This window comes from Triturus cristatus, chromosome 2_1, assembly GCF_964204655.1.
Source record: "Triturus cristatus chromosome 2_1, aTriCri1.1, whole genome shotgun sequence".
NCBI classification, from domain to species: Eukaryota; Metazoa; Chordata; class Amphibia; order Caudata; family Salamandridae; genus Triturus; species Triturus cristatus.
The window spans coordinates 1,068,884,597-1,068,906,089 of record NC_140581.1 but is presented as its reverse complement, the minus strand read 5'-3'; the positions used below and the strand labels follow the sequence as shown (position 1 = coordinate 1,068,906,089).

The 21,493-nt window shown below is 44.5% G+C and overlaps 1 protein-coding gene across 1 annotated transcript in view; it reads right to left on the bottom strand.

Moving 5' to 3' along the window:
* BANK1 (B cell scaffold protein with ankyrin repeats 1) overlaps positions 1-21,493 on the bottom strand; it is a 2,329,074-nt gene that overhangs the window by 1,965,467 nt on the left and 342,114 nt on the right. Inside the window, exon 2 of the mRNA XM_085636022.1 lies at positions 4,829-5,233. Within this exon, the coding sequence (XP_085492148.1) occupies positions 4,829-5,233 (405 nt within the window). The remainder of the gene's footprint in view (positions 1-4,828; positions 5,234-21,493) is intronic.

Genomic DNA, 21,493 nt, shown 5'->3' with positions numbered 1-21,493 from the left:
ATATGCCAAGATTTTTGCTACTCGTCTTAATAGGATCGTTGAACATCTGGTCTCTCCCTGGCAACACGGCTTCATACCAAATAAGAGTACTACAGATCATACCCGCCGAGTTATTACCCTTTTTGACGCCGTGGGAATAGGGGGCGGCCAGATGTCGATGATCCTATTAGACGCTGAGAAAGCCTTTGACCGGGTCTCTTGGCAGTTTCTCTGGGAAATATTAGCCACTAACAACATTGGACCTGTCTTCATAAAATCTATCAAAGCCCTTTATGTTGACCCCACTGCAAGAGTAATGACTGGTGGCTGCGAGTCTAGCAATATAAACATTCAGAGAGGTACGCGACAAGGCTGTCCGTGCTCCCCATTATTATTTGCTTTATATATCAATCCTTTAATTCTCAAACTAATAACATCACCCGTGATCAAACCCATCAAAACAGGCATTTATAGCACCAAAGTTCTCGCATACGCCGATGACATAGCGGTTGTAACAACTAATCCTACACAGGCTATAACTGAAATTGAAGAAATCACACAATCCTTTGGACTACACTCTGGCTACTCATTAAACCAAGATAAAACCATGGTCATATGCACCGATAATACACCCTTTATAAGTCAATATAGAGTTAGTAATGCTAAATATCTAGGAGTCAACATCTCGCCAAAAATCAATGAAATTAATCAACTTAACTATGACCCTCTCATTAAAAAAATAAAAACAGATCTACTCAGAGTAAATAATCTTCATCTTTCCATAATCGGCAGAGGAAACTATGTTAAAATGACTATTCTACCCAAGATTTTATATTTGTTCCGAGCAATTCCTCTCCTCGCTTGTAATGATACAATGAAAACATTAGACAGAGTAATATCCTCGTTCATGTGGAATTACGGGAAGATTAGAAGAGCCCTTACTAAGCTAACATTACCACCCTCTAGAGGTGGCTTAGCTATTCCTAATTTAACATATTACTTATGGGCAACCATTTTACAACAAATGGCGGTTTTACTTACATCTTGTCCCAACAATAGTAACGACCAAAGGCAATCCCCACCATCCTTACCATCAATCTACGAGCTAATGATGGGTCGCCAAGTCAGAGGCCTGTTATTGAAACAAGTAGAACCTTCTTATTTTAAAAAGGTAAAATTTAAAGTCATCACAGATGCCTATAAAACCTGGAGTCGAATTATTAAAACACTGAAAATCTCAAAGTATACCAAATATACACCTCTATGGGATAGTGCAGTAATACCACTCTACCTTAACGATAATATAACGAGACGCTGGGAGACTTTGGGTATCACAACTATTGGCGACCTGCTCGATAGTGACGGCAAAACAACATTTGATAGAATATATGTCAAATATCGAATCCATCCTTCAGACTACTTAAAATTTATTCAAATTTATACAACTCTTAGACACACCGAACTATATGTGGATCTTAAGCCCATACCACTCTTAGATCTTATAGGTAAACAATCAACCAGAATCTGTAATATATATGATATCTTCATAAGAAACCACCCTGATGACCTTGAATATACAGAAACTCGGTGGGCTAATGAATTGAATAATGCTAATGTTGATATAGATATGAGTCTACATTTATCATCCAAAGTCCTACTTGCCTCCAACCTTAAGGCCCAATTATACAAAACTATATTCAATCTGTACTACACACCCCTCAAATTATTTACCTGGGGTAAGATAACTCACGATAAATTCCCCAGATGTACACTCTGTCCTGCTAACCTTATACATATGTTCTCGGAATGTCCCAAATTGGATCAGATTAAAAAAAGCATTGCAGAGTATTGGGCCGAAATCTTTGGACATGAAATTAAAACATCAACCACTATGTATTTGTTAGGGTATGATGAGTCCCTAGGCCTTAATAATTCCGAAATTCCCGCCATCTACATTGGCACTGCTGTTTACAGAATTATTCTCGCAGGAAGATGGAAAGATCCTGATGCTCCAACTTTCCAGGGATGGCTTGACAGACTATTAGCAATATATAAACAAGAACTTGCCATCTACAGAACCAGAGGTAAAAAATCACGGTCATATGGGGAGCAAATTTGGGCACCAATAGCAAATTGGTATGAGCAGCAAAGGGCCTAAATAAACACTTTGTCAATATATTACGGTCTACATATACAACTCTCTTGCTTTGACTTCTCCTACCTTAAATAATCTTCTTCTTTTACTATCCTCTTCTTATGTTAATGTTCCAAAGGAACTAAAACTGAATTTATGATACGTCGACTTTAGTGTTTGATCTTAATGTTATGCTCTACTGTCTCGAATCTTGCAATATATGTTACTTTGTATCTCTCGAATCTGCTCAAATAAAAATTTGAAAAAAAAAAAAAAAAAAAAAAGAAGGTATATTTGGCTGTATGAAACACATTGCTTCTTGTCTTTCCTGTGTTTGGGAACAACAACGATGGAAGCTTCAGGCATCGGGTGTGGCATATTCCCTGACTCAGCAAAGGAGTTTAAAAGCCTAATGAGGACTGGGGCTAGAGCGGTGCAGAATGTTTAATAAAAATGGTCAGAGAAACCATCCAGGTCCGGGGACTAAAGGAACTTCTTTTTGGCAATGGTAGAGATCACTTCCTCCACCCGATAGGCCGATCCAAAGCATCTACCTGTACGGACGTCAGGCAAGAGGTGCACACCCCATTAAGGTAACTGGGAGGAGCCTCCTGGGTAAACTCCTGTGCCCAGTAAAGTACTCTATAATAGTCTTGGAAGGCCACTGCGATGGGGACGTCCTTCATAACATCTGTACCATCTGTGCCACTCGTGCCACCTGCCATTGAGCCCGGAGTTTATTAGCCAACAGCTGACCACCCTTGTCCTCCCAACATAGAAGGAGTGTCTCAGTCTGAGTAGTGCATGTTTGGCCTTATGCAAGTCTAGGCTTTTTAATTACGCACACCCAGCCTGTAGCTGTCACTGGACTTAGTGTGCCCCAGTACACTTATGAATGTGTTCCAGCTTTACAACTCTCCGAAGGGCCTCTCTTTTGTCCCGGAGGAGTTTATTTTTTGCCAACGATATGGCAATCAGCTCTCCTCGGATAACCACTTTTAGGGTATCCGGGTGCTTCTTCTGGGCCATTGGTTCCCCCTCGGGATGCTGCACTTTGACCAGGGAGGGCTGTTGGTTATTGTACCTCTCATCATGCCTAGGGAGAGGCACTGCTGCTCAATGTCCTCCCCCCTCAGCCTAGGTAAGGCCCCTGCTTTAGCCTGAGGATATAATCAACACATAGAAGGGGAGGGGGATCCACAAGCTCGGGCTTCTGACAGCTGCATCAATACCATTAGGAAGATCACATATGGTAAGAGTGGTGTGCTCTATCACCACCATGCTCCTTAAAGGCCTCACCTCACATGCTGCTCAGGAGATCTGTAAAATGTTCTGTGTCCTCAGGGCCCACAGAGCAACTGCCTCTGCTCTGATCTCTTGCACCTCTTGAACCAGTTTACAGCCCCCAACGGGGCAAAGTGGCCACAGCCAAGGCCTCCAGCTCCACTTGGCTGCTCAGCCCCTCCACTTGCCTCCTACCGTCCTGCCCACGGCGGTACTGGAAGACTGCTTTTGGTGTCTGCAGGCGCTATCAGCCGGCTTTTCTGCTCACATGATTCTGCTCCCTGTGTGCCCAGGCAGGCCACCCGTTAGACGCAACCAACTCTCCTTTCATCATGCCATGGCCATTGCCATTTTTCCTCAAGTCCTGGCGGCGGCCGGCATGGTGCTTTCACCCTGCGGGGGGTCTAGGTGGGCATGATCAAGGAGCCGCTGCATGCTCTGGGTTCTCAGACTCTGCCCACCACACAGCCACCCTGCATAGCATCGCGACACCTGCTCACGGCGATTCAGAAACACTACTTTCTTCCTCCGCTGATGATTTCTCCGTCCCCGCCCCTCTGCTCACCGGACACCGCTCATGCCATATTCTAGCAGGCTGGCCAAATGACGCGGCCTGCTCACTCCTCGGCGCAACACGGCCTTTGCCATTTTGTATTGAGTCCTGGCAACCGCTGGCGATGTGTTCGCTCCCAACAGAGAGGTGTGAGCGATTATTCTAGGAGCCTCAGTGCACATCGGGGACCTGATGATGGGAGCACACCAATGGACCTCATCCTGGGGGTCTCAGGGTGTTGGCTACAGCCCCTGTACAGGAGCAGGCAATGTAGGGACGGGAAGGCACAATCTATCTGTACACCATCTTGGGATGCAACCCCATTTCCTTGCATTTAAAAAAAAACTGAACATCTGGCAGGTTATGGCATCTCTTTGAGGTTTTTGGGTGATATTTTTTGGGTAGCACTGCACCTTATAAGATTAACTAACAGAACATATGTGATTGGCTGTATTCTTTAAAGCTTATAGATGACTCTCACACTAAAAGGTGTCCTGGATAGTCAGTAAAATGCTTTCAAATAGAACTGTGTTCAGGTATTCTTCTGACATAGTGGTAAGTAGTCACGTTTGAACTAAATCCATAGCCGTAAAGTTATATCTATCTCTAACTGTTTCACTCTATAAAGTATACAGAAATAATATACCACAATTGGTGTTCCAAAGATTAAAATCATTTAGTGCCTGCTTCGAGAAACAGAGAGCTATCTTTATTGAATATCATGTTTCTGTTTTTTATGTTTAATCTTCAGATCATAAATGTGAACTGATTGGAGTTGACTTATGCTCATAAATACAATTATTGTACAAATAATACATATGTGCAGATGGTCTTGTTATGCCAATTCCAGGCTCATAATCAAAGGAGAGGTTACATACCAGCAGAAGCAGTCCCTTGATATACCACACTGCAGATTACTGAGAGGTAGTCCTCTGGATCCTGATCAGCGAGGAGCTCATGACAAGCTCTTTGTATGGGAGCAAGTTCATACAATGCATCCGAATGTTCCACCCCACAAAGCAAGATCACCACGTTGTCTGGAGGATGAAGCAGATCAACCAGGAAAGTCACCTTTATGTCATCAAGAAGGTCCAGGAGGCCTTGTGATAATATGAGCACTTTACACTGATAACATGCTAACATTGGCAAATGCTCCATGGATGACGCCTCCAAGTTGTACAGTAGAACTCCCTCCGGTAAATCATTCTGGAAAATGGATCTAATGTACGCCGCCCAATCCTCGGCTTCCTCTTCGTAGATAACCAGGAGATCATTGAAGTTGTCTGAAAAAGAACAGTTATTGATTCTTTAAACCACTTGTATAAATATTTAAATGTATCAAGATTCAAATGTAATGCTAAGCAGCAACTGTCTATGGTTATTGCTTGGGACATAATTAGCTAAATGATGACGTTAACGACATTAGTTTTTTTATGGGAAATGATTGGCTCATGAATGGCATATAATGGAGAATAGTGGGAAGGACTAGCAAAGGGAATATCTGGGCACATTACATTGACTGTCAACTGACAAGACATCTCTGGGCACATAGCATTAAGTGGGTTAAGATGGGTCATGTCGGGATACAAGACGGCACTTCTTGGCATATATGAATATTGGGCTCCTGAACTTGAATAGCATATGGGGGCATACTTGACAATGACATTATCTGGCAAATGAGGGGGTATATGATAGCATTGATCAGCATATGTGTAAACTTGACCACCTTGCATGTACCTTCAGTGATGGGACATACATCTGCACAACATGACACGGACTGGCATTTGATGGCGGTTTGGCAAAGTATAGCATTAAATTGCCTATGTAAAAAGCTGACCCAAAGAGGCAGAAAAACAGGGTCTGTGCTGAAGCAGACATCTTCTGCTGGTCCAGAGTACTGTGCGCGTGCTACTCTGCAGTCACAGACTACTGTGTTCCAGCAAGCTGCCTCCCCCCCCTTTCCTGATGCCAGCACCTGCTGCTGCGGAAGCGGCAAAGGGCGGTAGATAACATTTAAGAATGACAGCCCTGATTGACGGGGGGGGGGGGGGGGGGATTCATTTCCTGCAGCGGATGTCCTGTTGTATTTTTGGTTGCAAATATGTTGATGTGAAAGTTCACATTGGGTAGTTTGGCGACTTCAGCCTTCTTCGCAAAGGGAGAAATGATCCAAATGTGCCCAACTGTGCTAGCTAAATAAATAAATTGCGCCCCTTTAGGTAAGATGTGCCATATTAGAGCACCCCCTACCATATGAGGGAATATCTTAGCACATGAAGAGGACTAGCATCTGGTTGGGATAACTGTGAATTTGATGAGGTTGACTGTAATACATTTAAGTACTAAAAACAAAGAACAACATTTGAAGACATTGTAAGTGTAGTTCTACAAACAAAGCTTATATTTTGGGATGAAGTAAAAGTAATATCAGAATATTATATTTGGGTGCAAAGTCAATTACTACATAAAAAACGCCTAAAGGAAATGATAAAAAAAGAGCATGTTAATGATAAAGTTAACATTTTCGGATCAAGTGAACTCATTTACTGATAATGATGGTTGGCGCTAGGAAGCGCATTTTCAGAAAAGAAAATTTGATATTTAAAAACAAGTGAACATTTCCAACATATTTGAAGCTCATACTTCAGTGATGGATCAATCTGCTTCACCGTGATTAGAGGGCATTTGTTTCTGATTTAATGTCATTTTGTGGTTTCAGACGGCACTTTATTACTGTTTAAATATATTGGGGCATATTTACATTAACTTGCGCATCCCTGCATATCAGCAGGGATGTGCCAGTTATTGTGCGCTACAGCTCCGCCACCATGGATGCGCCGCATTTACAATGCGGCGCACCATGGGGCAAAAACGGCACAGATGCATGTCGCATCTGTGCCGTAAAAGTGGCGCATTGCTGGAGTTGCGTCGCAAGCACAACGCAGCTCCAGCAATGCTCTGAGGGGCCCTATCTTGTGAATGCTGCGTCAATCCTTACGCCTGCTTCAGGCAGGCGCAGGGTTTTGACGCAGCATGGGCCTAAAAGTGACTGAGTGAAATCTTGTAGATTTCACTCAGCCACTTTTAGGAGGCGTTCCTGCGACGGAACGCCCCCCTGCGCAGGAACGCCTACTTCTGGTGCAGGGCTTTACAACGTGACGCATCTCCCAGATGCGTCACGTTGTAAGTACCCCGCACCATGGCGCAGGATTTGCGCCGCCGCTGAGTCACAAAAGTGACGCAACGGCGGTGTAAATGAGGCGCAAGGGGCTTGTAAATCTGCCCCATTATTTTCAGATTAGGTAGAAAAATCAATAGTTATAGCAGGAATTGAAGGGGTTAGCCTAACAAATAAAAAAAAGCAAGAGATTGTTTCCATTCATCTATAGATTTTACCAATGGATGTGTATAATTTGATCACGTTTCCCTATTTAATATAATAAATACCGACAAAACACAACAGGCATAGAAACAGAAGTAGTGAAATAACTACTTACCGTGAGGCGGGATGAGGCGGGAATAGCAAGATGAGGTAATACATAAATTAAGTTTTTCCTAAATCTCTACAAAGTAATTCCTTATAACTGCGCAACCGTCCAGTTTTTTCCCTTCAACGTGTTAACAATGTTTCACGTAGCCAACCTGCCTAAGTCCAGGATCCGTGGTTTTATAAGGAAATGTAACGCAAGGCAGCTGCTTGCGCTGCGTTATGTTACATTTCAACTTGGGAGGCGTTCAATGGGTGTAAAAAGGCAGTGGTGGCTCGCATAGGGCGTGCTGGGGGCGGTGAGGTGGGGCGGGGGGTAGAAATCTCAGACATACGACGGGAACGGAGGAAAGTAATTATTACGTTCCTCTGTTCTTTCATATGTCCGAGTCTATTCTGCAGCACGCATAGAAAGAGGAAAAGACCATTAAGGATTGTTTTTGTGCAGGAAGGTATTTCTGCCTGTAATGCAGGCAACATTGCACCATGGCGCAAGGATGCCTGTGGTGGGGCTGGAGATCACACAGTGTGCCAGGGCTAGGATATGGTGCATTTCTAATGTCTCCCTTTCACATCAACTTTGCTGGCTTCCCTGCATCACCTGAAAATTTCATAATTGTGCCCCATTATATCTACTAATATATGACACATATTTTCTCTCCCGTCAGCAATGGCTCACTTTTCGCTGCCATACGCCAATGCAAACTCCCTTGCACTATAGTGCAAGGGTATGCACATTCTCTAAGCCTTAGATTTGTTAAAGGAAGGAACCCTTTCAGTACTAAACCTTCCGTTAAGACTTTTCCCACCTTTGTCTGTGTACTGTACAATGTAGCACACATGCAAAGAGGGAAAAGTGGGGAGAAATGAAAGCTTTCTCCCCATTACTCCTGCCTCAAGTTGGCTTATGGCTTTTGGAGCAAATCCCTTCCTACAAATGTTACCAGACAGGGATTTCCGTGAAAGCCCATGGCTGGTTGCAATGGAACGCCTATGCACTACCCTTTTAATTCACCCTTGACGCAAAGTAATGCATAGCGCACCTTCACGTTACTTTGGAGAACTTTCCAAAACAAATCCTGGTTTGCCCCCTTTCATGCACAGTTTCCAGATGAAGTCCTTCTGGAGATCAGCTTCCTATACTGTCCATGCTACTGTGACCCAGGAGAGGAACCACATTGTTATCTTGGAAAAGTATAACCCCTATGGCCTACACAGAGAACCTCTGCCATTGTGGAATGGTTAAGACCCCAACACTTGCATGTATGATGCCACATTCCTCATCTACCAGGTATCCAAAGTTGCTATGTTACCTTCCCATTCTATGATGTGCTCCTGATTTTCCCTGCGCACCCACAACTGCATGGTGTCTGAAGACCGGCCTTTACATTTTGCGTCCTGACTCCATTGCACTGTGGGAAGCCAGTATAGTTTGCGTTAAAAATAACCAGCCCCAAAAGAACTCTTTAGGACAACTTTACTACTCACAGTGTAGTTTTTTTTTTGGCACACAGTATCTGACATTTTCATTGCAATTAGCAGCTTCTTTATGTTCCTTAGCCAGGGCTTTTATGTATGATCTGTTCAAGAATAATGTCTTTTAGTGTCACTTCAGGCAGAGTCAGACGAAGCTTTATCCACATCAGTAATAGTTTAAAACCAGCAGTCTCACTGTCTGATCCCCATTTATGCCCTGACATTTTTGTAAGGCTTCTAATATCCTAAAAAATGTAATTTCAGCTACCTCTAAAGATTTAGTAGTTGCAATTGGATGAGCTTGCACAGATTCTGTGCAAGACTATCTGTCATCAAGTTCAGTCTTTCAAATATGTCTTATTCAAACAGAGCCAGGAAGATATGAGAGTGACTGGTCTTATCTTTTGATAGGCCCTACACATCTGTTTTTCCAGAGCATCAGTACTCTGCTGCACTACCTGAGTAGCAACAATTTTTTAATCAGTTTTAGACCCAAACCAAGAAGCAACTACAGAAATGTTGCAATGTAAGTGTTCATTGCTTCTCCCAATGAGGCACCTTTAATTACTCTGACCACCTCTTATGAACATTAATGTACTTTTTGGTATCTTTACAATTTACTTGTTGTTGACATAACTTTGCAGCTAATAGAAACTTTGAGGTAAAAAGTGTAGACATAAATGGAGGACTGAGTTGAATTATAGCTACAACTCTAAGGCCTGTAAAGTGTGCTAGGAATAGAAATCTTTCTGCTCCATGACATAGTTAGGTAACAGATTGTCATTTGTTATCAAGGCACTGTTCTCTCAAACATGTCCCAAGTTGATAATGCCATCAGGTATACAAAACTTCCAAGAGACTGTCCCTCAGTGCCTCACAGAATCTGATTCATTACCCCAAAAAATGCTTAGGTAGTGAAGATTCTTACACAAGTTTCAAAGTATTCAGCCAGGCAACAATCAGTACAGCAGATTTAGACATTAAAGGGGGCTGACACCTACTGTTAGTGGTAAAAATATTTTATGAAATGGACAAACCGCCTCTTAATTCATTTGCAGCCCTGCATGCATACAAACTTGCCATAGCTCATCACAGCACTAATGATAAACTTTAAAGGCCTTCTCATGTAGAAAACGTGAGAAAACCAAAAGACCCTGTTCAAACCATCTAATTGTCTAAAAGACCACAAATACGTTTTCTACCAGTCTTCCCAAAGAAAGTATTAACACATTTTTGCATCATCTTCACATCTTTTTCCACAACATGCGCACTCGCATCTTAATAGTTGTAATTACATAAACTGAGGTTTGACGAAGACCAACTTTCATAGTCTTCATTTTTGTTGAAAAGGCTGAACTTGAAGATAATCATAGATGTTTTAGATATTTCTCTTGCTACCTTTGTGCCTAAGTACACAATGAGGTTCTACAACCATTTTAGCCCCTAGTCATCTATTCTATAAGGAAGACTGAATATTTGCAAAACCCATGAATTTTTCACATTCAGACTCTAAATCGACGAGATGTGGTGACTTTAGAGGAAAAAGAGCACTTCATTAGCATACAAGACGGGCTTGTATTAGGTTAGAAACACCTCAATATTGTGTATATTTTAATAAATAAACATAAATTTTTCAATGGCAGCTTGTGCGGCGGACGGAAAAGACGCACAGCACAAGCTGCCATTGAAAAATTGATGTTTTTAACATCCCTTGCAACGTGTGGCAGGCACCATATAGGTGGGCTAGGGGGGAATGGGGCCCTGCTAGGGAACCCCAAAGTCACTTTCTGAAAGCCTTGCTATGTCGGAAAGGCCGACATTAAACGGCTGTCGGAAAGTGACATCATAATCCCGATGGCAGAGCCGAGGCTGGCTCCACCGTCAATATGGGATTTTGTGTTTCCGATGCTCCGACAGGCTCCTTGAACCCATAGGAAACGCAGCGGATGGTCCCTTCACCGGATACCTCCACTCACTGCAACGTAATGTGGTAGGCGGACTGCAATGGCAGATGTCAGGCAATGCTTTGGCTATCCTAGATTAGATCAAGAATCTGGACGCTCTTAATTGCGCATCATCTCTCTCTAACTCCGTTAAATCACTGGGCATCACCCTGAACAAGATCATGTCCATGGAGGAGCACATCAACAATACTGCCAAAGGAGCACTTTGCACAGTCAGACACCTCAAGAAACTAAAGCTGATTATCCCCCCAGATGATCTCAAGACAGTCAGGCAATCGCCTGTCTTCTCGAAACGTGACTACAGCGATTCTCTCCTTAATGGAACCCCTAAATTTCACCTGACACCAAAGAAAGCTGCTCTTAATGCAGCTGCCAGACTTCGCACAGGTACCAAAAAAATTAACCACATCTCTCCTGCCCTCAGTAGTCTCAAATGGCTTACCATCTAAGGCAGATGATTTTTCAAGACAGCCTGCATCACCCACAAAGTGCTTCATACATAAATGCTTCAATATTTAGAAACCAGAATCCAAGAGCTGGAAGAGCCTGAATTCTGAGAAGCTCCAACGCTCCCTAAAGATCTCCGCTATAACCCTTCCTTCTTCTCATTAAACTTAAATCTCTACTCCTCAACAGCTACCTCCACAGGCACACAAACTGTTCTTTGTTCCCCTCGTTGATTAACACCTTCTACATTTTCACATTACCTGCTCAATTGCCTCACTTTGACTTGCTCATTCGCCTTTTTTATCCCTGATGCCTTTCTCCTCCGTATACCCAGTGTTTTTCTTTAACTCTATAACCATTGAATGTTGTACTGTCTTGTGACTCTTATATTAAGAGTTCCCTTTGTACCTCTGTAGGAAAGTAGGATCTTGCTTCCATGGGTACCCCCACTTATTGCCTTGTGCTAAGATGTATTTGACTAGTCTGGCTGGTATCCTGCTAATCAGGACCCTAGTCTATCTGCTTTCTCCCTAAACTGTTGTGTTCAGTACTTAGGTACAACCCCGATTGGATACTGGGGTACCCTTATAAGTCCCTAATATATGGTACTAAGGTATCCAGGGCATAGGTACCCCAGAGGTCTCCCATAGGCTGAAGCATATTATGCCACACATGAGAGACCATTCAAAACAGAACTACAGGCCTGCCATTGCTGCCTGTGTAAGCTGGTGCTCGCACCACATACTAAAGATATAGGTTTCATATATCTAAGGTCACTGCACTTAAAAACTATAAGTCACCCCTTTAGCAGGCCTTTGCAATCCTGAAGGCAGGGTGCTTTGTTCTAAGTGAGAGGGTGCCACTGCATGATCAGGACATCCCTGCAGCCTATGGAGTGTAATCTCCCGGGTTGTCAGTCAAGCAGCCATATAGAGGGGCTCCACGTCATTACGCGATGACTATCTCGAAAACGGCTGCAACAAATACTATCATGTTTGGCATTAAACATGTTGGAATCATACCTCCCACCCAGTAAACGGTGTGGAGGGTATGATTCCAAGTACTGGAAGTGTTCCCGGTACCAGCCTTCTTGACCAGGACAGCACAAAATGATTGCTGCCGACCAGAGACACGATTCTGTCCTCCTACTGCTTAGCCAAGCTCGATCAGGAGAAGGCATAACAATAGGTATCCTGTCACAGGGAGGTGTGACCACCTCCCAGATTGGATTTTGTGTATTGGAGTGGATGCGCTTGCCAGCGCCATTCAGTCTGCATGAGGGGCATATTTGGCGTCCCTGTGCATAGTCCGGTTCAAGCCAATCCTGGGAGCTGTTGGCTCCTGCTCCGGCTCAAAACTGGACAAAGGACATAATAGTAACCACCCCCATTTCCAGACCCTGCCCGGGGAGGATCCCTTGAATCTTCCCAACCCTTTCCCTAGGGTACTTAAGGGTTTACCTGGATGTAGGTCCCTATATTCGTTGTGGGATACGATTCAGATCAGAAACCATTACTTTGCCACCGTCTGGGCAGCCTGGACTTTGCTGGACTTCGCTTGGGCCTGACTTTGTCTCCCTTCCAGTCTGCCGCATTGTCTGTGCATGTGCACCATACAGGAACCTCCCAAGGCATGTGAAGCATCAAAGATACTTGAAGGACTCTTCCTTGGAGTAAAGGAGTCACTCCCCTGCATTTGCAGGCACCGCAGCTAAGTCGACCGGTCTGCTGATCCTGAGCTCCTCTGGACTCCAAAGGCTCTGCAAATTTTCCACAGCCTGCACTGCCCTCTCACCAAGTTTGGGGCCAGTATCCCTCGTGGGGGTTGCAATAACCGAACCCCTGTGCACCTCACCAACTTGCAGTTGCAAAGGCTTGTTGACTTCTTTCCAAGAAGATCTTTTGGCTCCCAGGAGCCCCAACCTCTAGCACCTCCAGTGACAAGAATCTTCAGCAACACCGCATTGTGTGCACCGTGGCCTGCATCTCTTGGTGAGCAGCTTGAGGTCCTTTCGCGACTCCAGTGCCTCTGGCCTGTGGGTCCACTTGAGGTTCATCGTTGTTTTTCTTGGGCTCCCCTGATTGCTCTGGGCCTGGCCTGACACCCTTGCTTTTGGTAAGTTTCCCCTGGACTTTGCTGGTCCCGACGTTGCTCCTCCAGTGATTCCTGTGTTGGTTGCATTTGCCAAGGCTTCTTGGTGCTCCCGCCGGACACTGACCCCTCAGCACTCGACATCCTTCGTGGGTTCTTTTCACTTAATCTGTACTATAAGATTGCATTCTGGTAAAAACAAGCTGCTTTACACTCCTTCTGGACTAAGCCTGAAGGCTGCTTTCCACAGCTACCACTCAGAGAGCTTTCTAAGGTTGTCTCAGACCTCCTAAATCACCATAGGGGTTGTCTGGACTGGTGCAAGTTGCCCACTTACGTAAGTGGACATCATATACCTGGACAGTTTCTCACTTTGGTGTGCAGCGGGTGGGATTCAAGCTTGCATTGTTATACCAGATACATTTTTGTGTTGAATAATTGAAAAATCATCACTACTGCTAGGCACATATAATATAAGCTTAGAATAAGTAAGTTCTACTGAACTTAGGGTTGGGTAAGTCAAGGGTCTAACACACCCTTTCTCCAACCTCAGAGAGTTTAGTTCCCACTAGGTTAGGTAGGTGCAACACCACACCACACTCAGTATGTCTTCCAAAGGAGATGGCAGTGGCTTTCTGACTACTAGATACAGTGAACTTTCTTTCAAAGAGCTGAAAGCACTGTGTACCTCTAGAAAGTTGAAGTCAGGGAAAGGAGCCAACACTCAACGCCTCCTAGAGGTGTTACTGTTAGATGACATAATCAAGGAGAAAGCCTCCTTCTTCCGGAATGCACTAGACAAAGCCAAAAACCGCCCCAAAGAACTTTTCAACATCATCCAGAAACAGACCTCCAAGCCCACCAAAGCTAACCCCCCTGCCTCCAAACTTCAGTGTAACAACTTGGCCAAGTTCTTCAATGACAAAATCTCCAATATCGAGCTCTCCCTAGACCACCACATTCAATCCCAACACAGCAAATCCTCACGCCTAATGAAACCTCACCCATCCCCAGCTCACAACATGCTCCCAGAAGTCGAGACTGCTCCTCTGTCGACCCCCAAAGCCACCCCTTACCCTAGTCCCCCATCCTCCCCCAAGCGGTGAAAAGACTTCAATCCTTTCTCCGAAGAGGGCATTTCCAATGTGATTGCCAACTCCAAACCCTCCAACCACTACGCAGACCCTCTACCCGCCTCCTTAGCTAAGAACCTCAACCTTACCCTAACCCCACTATGGCCAAAGATTATCAACAGCTCCCTAATCAATGGACTGATGCCCGACTGCCTCAAACAAGGCCAAGTCACCCCCCTTCTAAAAAGAAAACGGATGCTGACCCAAGTGACCTCAAAAACTTTAGGCCCATCACCAAACTTCCTTTCCTAGCCAAAATCCTGGAGAAATGTGTTTTCTCCCAACTGAACCAACACCTGGAACCTAACAACCTACTTGACTCACACCAATCCGGGTTCAGGAAGGGATGCAGCACAGAAACCGCTATACTGAGCATTATGAACGACATTCACAACTCCCTTGACTCCAACAGATGCTGCCTACTTGTCCTCCTCGACCTATCAGATGCTTTTTACACGGTTGATCACAACCTACTCTTAGACGCCCCACAAAAACGTGTCGGAGCAGGAAGGCAATGTCCTAAAATCGTTCTCCTCATTTCTACATAACCGCTCCCAAATCATAAAAATCAAAAACTCAATGTCCGACAACTCCCCCTCAACTCGAGGTGTCCCTCAAGGCTCAGTCCTCTCCCCCACACTCTTCAACATTTACATGGAACCACTCACTACCATTCTAAAACAAGCAAGCATCGCCTACCACCTCTATGCTGACGACACCCAGCTGTACCTCGAGATCTCCTCCCTCAATGGCATCCTCCGCCTCAACTCCACTCTTTCAAAAGTAGAAAATTGGCTAACTCTCAACCACCTCAAACTCACCCAAGAAAAGAATGAAATCCTTGTCTTCTCCAATCACGAACAACCCCCTCAGATCCAAGAATGGATAAACAATCTTGACTCCCTAAACTGCAAACTCACTCCAGCAAACTCAGTCAAATTACTAGGGATCTCTCTAGACCCAAGCCTCAACATGAGCTCCCACATCAAATCCACAGCAAAGGCGCCCTCTACAACCTAAAACTCCTCAACAAAATCAAACCTTTCATACCCCCCAATGACCTAAAAATTGCAACCCAATCTCTTGTTCTGTCCAGACTTGACTATGGTAATGCCACACTAACCGGGGCAGCTAAAACGTACACAGCCCCCATGAGAGCTACCCTAAACGCAGCAGCAAGAATGGTCTCAGGTACCAAGAAATACGACCACATCACCCCTGCATTACAGGCCCTAAAATGGCAATCCATCGAAGCACGCTGCGCCTTCAAAACTGCCTGTCTCACCCATAAAGCCATGCACACAGGCAAACCGGACTACCTCGCTGCCAAACTCACAAAAGCTGGGCAATCAAGAAACCTAAGAATGTCCAACTCGCTCCTCTTAACCCCCCAAAAAGACATAAACAAAAAGCCCTCTCCCGCTCTTTCTCTGGGAATGCCCCAAAAATCTGGAACTCTCTCCCTACCCACATCAGGACTAATCCCTCCTTCACGATCTTCAAGAGACAACTAAAAGAATTTCTCCTCAACCGTCATTTCTATGCATCTGGCCAATGACCTCGATCTTTTTGGTCCCCAATATCCTAGATGATACTCACTGTACTCTAATGCTTATGTTTTCTATTCATGTATGATGTAATGCGCTCTGATACCCCAAGGTCTTGTAAGCGCTATATAAAACTCCCAAAATTAAAATAAATAAAATAAATGACCTCAGGAAAACCAGTGGGTCAGATGAATGGGAAAGAGTGGGTGGGGCCGGGACTGAAGATAGGCCAGGAGGCAGACCCCTCTTTGACCTAGAATCGAACACTGACCAGGAGGAGCCTAATGACTCCCTCCTGGACAATTCAGAGACCATAGGTGGCTTAGAGGATTCCACTTTTGATGATCCTGGGTAGGTGCAGAGTAGACCAAGGAGGCCTAGATCCTCCTCTGCAGACTCCAATGGCTCAGGACAGTCAGTAGGCACCTTCATTTCTAACAGAAGGTGAACTCTTTGGATAGGGAGTATACATTTCTTGAGCTTGAGAAAGCTAGGCTTAGGCTCAGGCAAGAGCAGTTGGCCCTTGACAGAGAGAACCTAGAAGTCTAGATAACTAGGAAAAAGTTGGGACTAGAGCGCCATGGTGGCAGCAACAGTGTCCTTAGAGTTAAGGAACATTCATTTGATCATAGGAACCTGAACAAGATTGTCCCTCCCTACCATGCTGGGGATGACATCCACAAATTGATAACTGATTTAGGGAGAGCCTGTAAACTTCAGAGGGTCTCTCAAGAGCAGTGGGCAGCTTGTGGCTCTCCTTTGGTGACAAAGGTAGAGATAAGCTCCTCACTGTTAGAGAGGAGGATGCTGATAATTACTCAGTTTTGAAGAGTGCTCTCATTGATGGGTTTGGCTTAACCACTGAACAATACAGGATTAAGTACAGAGACACACAGAAAGCACAGACCCAGGACTGGGTAGACTTTCTGGATAGTGCATTAAGGCTCTGAAGGTTGGTTGCATGGCAGCAAAGTGCATGAATATCAAGGATTGTAAAATTTGATCCTTAATAATTGTCAGAACCAGCTTTTGCATCAGTACCTGGTGGACTCAGATCTGACTTCTCCACAAGGTGTGGGAAAGAAGGCAGCGACATGGGTCAGAACCAGAGTGAAGCAGAAAAACCAGAACAACAGTGGGGACCAGAAGAAGAAATATCCTTCTAAAACTCGAAATAAGGGTGGGGACAAGTGCAAAGACAAGAAAGAGTCTTCTCAAGGGTTCCAAAAACCTGCATCTGGGGGCAGTCACAATCCAACAAAAAAAGGCAAGAAGAAACCTTGGTGTTACTTCTGTAAGGTGAAAACCCATTGGACAAAATATGCTGATTGTCCAAAAGCCAAGGAGAATACTCCTACTACCACTGTCCCTAAGGCAACTGCGCCCCATAGCACAGGTAAAAGTGGTGGTACAGGGAACAAGGGATTAGTAGGGTTAACCTTGGGTTCTGAGATGGGTTCTGACTTAGTCAGAACTCCATCTCAGGCTGTGTTGGTTTGTGATGGTGGCATAGATCTTGCCACCCTCCTTGTCAGTCACAGTAATCTGGGCAAGTACACACAACAACTTTTGATTAATGGAAAAGGGGCTATGGCCTACAGTGACACAGGGGCTAGTGTCACTATGGTGACAGAGAAACTTGTGTCTCCTGACCAAATTATACTTGGACAAATGTACCAAGTGACCAATGCTAACAATGACCATTCATTGGCAATTGTTAACTTCAGCTGGGGAGGGGTAACTGGACCTAAAAATGTTATGGTATCTTCAGACCTACCGTCAGATTGCTTGTTGGGCAATGATTTGGAAACTTCAGTATGGGCTGAGGTAGAGTTCATGACTCATGCAGAAATGTTGGGGATCTATGCAAGTGTGTTTGCTGTTACCAGGTCAGAAGCCAAACAGCTTTCCACTGAACAGGCCCTGGGTCCTAGAACAATGGACCAGGTGCCTTCCAAGAGAAGGAGCAGGAGGGGCAAGACTGGGCCGACCCCCAGACTCAGAGTGAGGATCAGTCTCTTGAGGGAGATGATCTAGGGCTCTGTGAAGGAATTGCCCCAGATGAACTTGAGCCTGATCAGGTTGACCTCTTGGGGGCAGAGGGTCCTTCCAGAGCAGATCTGAGCTGGGAGCAGCAAAACTGCTCCTCTCTTGAACCCCTCAGACATCAAGTTACTGCTGAGGCTGCTGGGAATGTCAGTCGGTCCCACTGGATCCACTGGGATGAAGGACTTCTATACTCAGAGGGTGGAGACCCCAAGCCTGGTGTCACCAGGAGGTTGGCTATTCCCCAGAAGATAAGAGGCTTCCTGCTCACCCTTGCACATGACATTCACCTGGCAGGACACTTAGGGCAAATCTAGACTTGGGACAAGCTTGTCCAACACTTTCACTGGCCCCACATATCTAAGGACACAAAGGAGTTTTGTCACTCCTGTGCCACCTGCCAAGCCAGTGGCAAATCAGGAGGCACCACAAAGGCCTCCCTAATTTCACTTCCATTGGTTGGGGTTCCCTTTGAGAGGGTTGAGATATCATTGGTCCCATGAACCCTCCAACTGCATGTGGGCACAGTTATATTCTTATGTGGTGGACCATGCCACTAGATACAAGACAGAAGCAATTCCCCTAAGGAACTCTACAGCTCCTGTGGTGGCAAGGAGCCTCTTAACAATGTTTTCCAGAGTGGGCTTCCTTAAGGAGGTCTTAAATGACTTCATGAACAGTTATATCACTGCAATGTGGAAAGAGTGTTGAGTGAATTACAAATTCACCACACCCTACCATCCTCAATGCAATGGGTTAGTCAAAAGATTCATCAAAACCCTAAGGGGTATGATCATGGGCCTTCCAGAAAACCTCAGATGAAAATGGGATTTTCTTCTACCCTGCCTTCTCTTTGCCTACAGAGAGGTCACTCAGAAGGGGGTTGGCTACAGCCCTTTTGAACTCCTGTTTGGGCATCCAGTTAGGTGTCCCTTGTGTCTGGTTAAGGATGGATTAGAGTTACCTCTCAAACCTCCTAAACAAGGACTTAGTGGAATATGTACTTTGTCTGTGCTCCCTCATTGCTGAGTATATGAAGAAGACAAATAAAACCAGGAGGCTGGCCAAGAACTCCAAAAAGCTTGGCATGACCAAAAGGCTGTCCTGACTGTCTACCAGCCAGGCCAGAAGGTGTGGCCACAGATAGCCTTTTTGGGCTACGTAAAAGAGACTCCGCCTGAGATCAGATGACTGACTGCAAAGCTTTTTCTGCTGGCTAAAAAAAGTGGTGGCTATTCATTGGGGTCGACTTGTTGCCCCCACTACTAAAAGTTGGCTCCAGGATGCAACATAATGCCAAGAACAGCTGATGGCGTATTGGGAACTTATGGAAGCCCCTTCTTGGCCAACAGATATTAGGGCCACTTTGACTACTTATTTTGCCATGCACAAGGTGGAGGTTGCCATAGAGACACACCTAACTCAGTGATGCTGGTCAGACCCCGCTGACTATTCTCATCTCCTCTTTCTCAAGAGCCTGACCCTGGGAATCCTCATGCACAGGCATTAACGGGACATATTTCTCAGATCACTAGTGAGGAGGGTGTTGTCTGACACAATGAGGTTATTGTCTACATCATTTGCTCGGATAGGTCAAAATGTAATTGATGTATCCCTGCCCTGTTCCTTCCCTTTTCATATGAACTGCTTGTTTTAAAATCAATTTAAAAAACAACTAGATATATAGGTATAAAAAATAAATCTAGACTTAGCCGACTCATTTAGCCTTAATTACCCTTTGCTTCTGGATCACATAGGAAAAGAAATGAAGAGAAGAGATGGTCATCACTTTAGATGTAACGAATGGGCAGGATAGATGCACTGAAAATGAATATACTCCTCAGTATTCTATGTCTCCTTCAGGTGCACCCAGTGACAGAACTAATACGCTTCCTGGATTCTTTGCAACAAGTTATATTACACATTGTCTGGATGTGCTCTAGAGCCAGAATCCTCTCAAGACTTTCATAAGATAATAAGATGCAAGCGGGACTGATATTATCTGATATCTCAGATGGCTATCAAGGAGCACAAGACTGTTTATAGAGGGTCTAAAACTGCACCATATAAAATCTGACCACATACTGACAAGGGGGTGATTGGTACGGCCCCATGGGGATATGTATGGCTGAGGAAAGATCTGAGGCCTATCAATACGTAAGTAAGCACACCAATCAACACTACATTGGCCACATGTAATATATCAAGGAAATTAAATCTCACATATTTTCCATCTCTAAATACAACTATTCACATTAATTCCAACCAGTACCCAAGCTATTCATTATGCCCTCTTTAATAATTATCGGTTGGGAGAACTTGTATTAGACATATTCCAAAAAGATGTAATTCCATATTTCAAACAGAACAGAGTCTGAACGAATGCAGTTTGCCCAATTGTTACATAGGGCTATGCACCCCATACAGAGAGAAGCAGTAACAAGGTAAACAAGCATTGGCATAGCCAATAGGTCTCGCCTTTGGGACCTTATGTGTTTAGCCATGCAACAGTTGCATAACTAAATACTTATAAGGTCCCAAAAGCGAGACCTATTGGCTATGCAAATCGGCCGCGAAAGTGAAAGTGATCACGATCAAACATCAAAGCGGCCTTGTGGCCGCTAAAGTGAAAGTAATTGCGGTAAAGCGCAGCGCGCGCGCCCGCGCACATGCACTGTAGCTCTAGGCTGGCCTGGTAGCACTTTTTGGAGCCCTCTCAATAAGTCTCGCCAGACCAGCGCATGCGCTGGGTCAGGCGAGACCTAAAAAACGCTTGAAATGTTATTTTAATCAATGCCTTCCAGAAAAGAGATTATATCAAGACTACAGTAAATACTATTAGACTCTATACCTAACCTTAAGAGAAGATTTATGGTAAAATGTGCTTGTGATCTCAAAAGAGCAATCACTGAGACAGACTGAGAAGCCCTACGAAATGATATACACAAGAATACCATTTGTGTAAGCAACAGAGAGGATCATTCTAAAATGATGAACGATTGTCATTATATTCCTGAAAAGTTCCAACCTATGATCCCAAATATTGATTTAAATTGATGGAGGGAATGTAATGTTCAAGGGGGCAGTCTCTTCATTTGGTGGCACTGCTCTATTTTAACTCCTTTCTGGAAGAAATTCCTGATGGTGATGAAAAGCATTCTAGGTTGTCCCCTAGCAGAGGATTCTGGGGAAGTACTGTTGGGTTGAAGACCGCCATGTTAGCCAGGTGTCAGATGTTCGGACAGATCATTGATTTGTCAATGTCTTGGCACAGCAATTCCCATTTTTGCAGCATCTTGAATGAATGAAAATGCACTTATTGTGTAATCTGGGCCCTAATCTCAAAGTGACA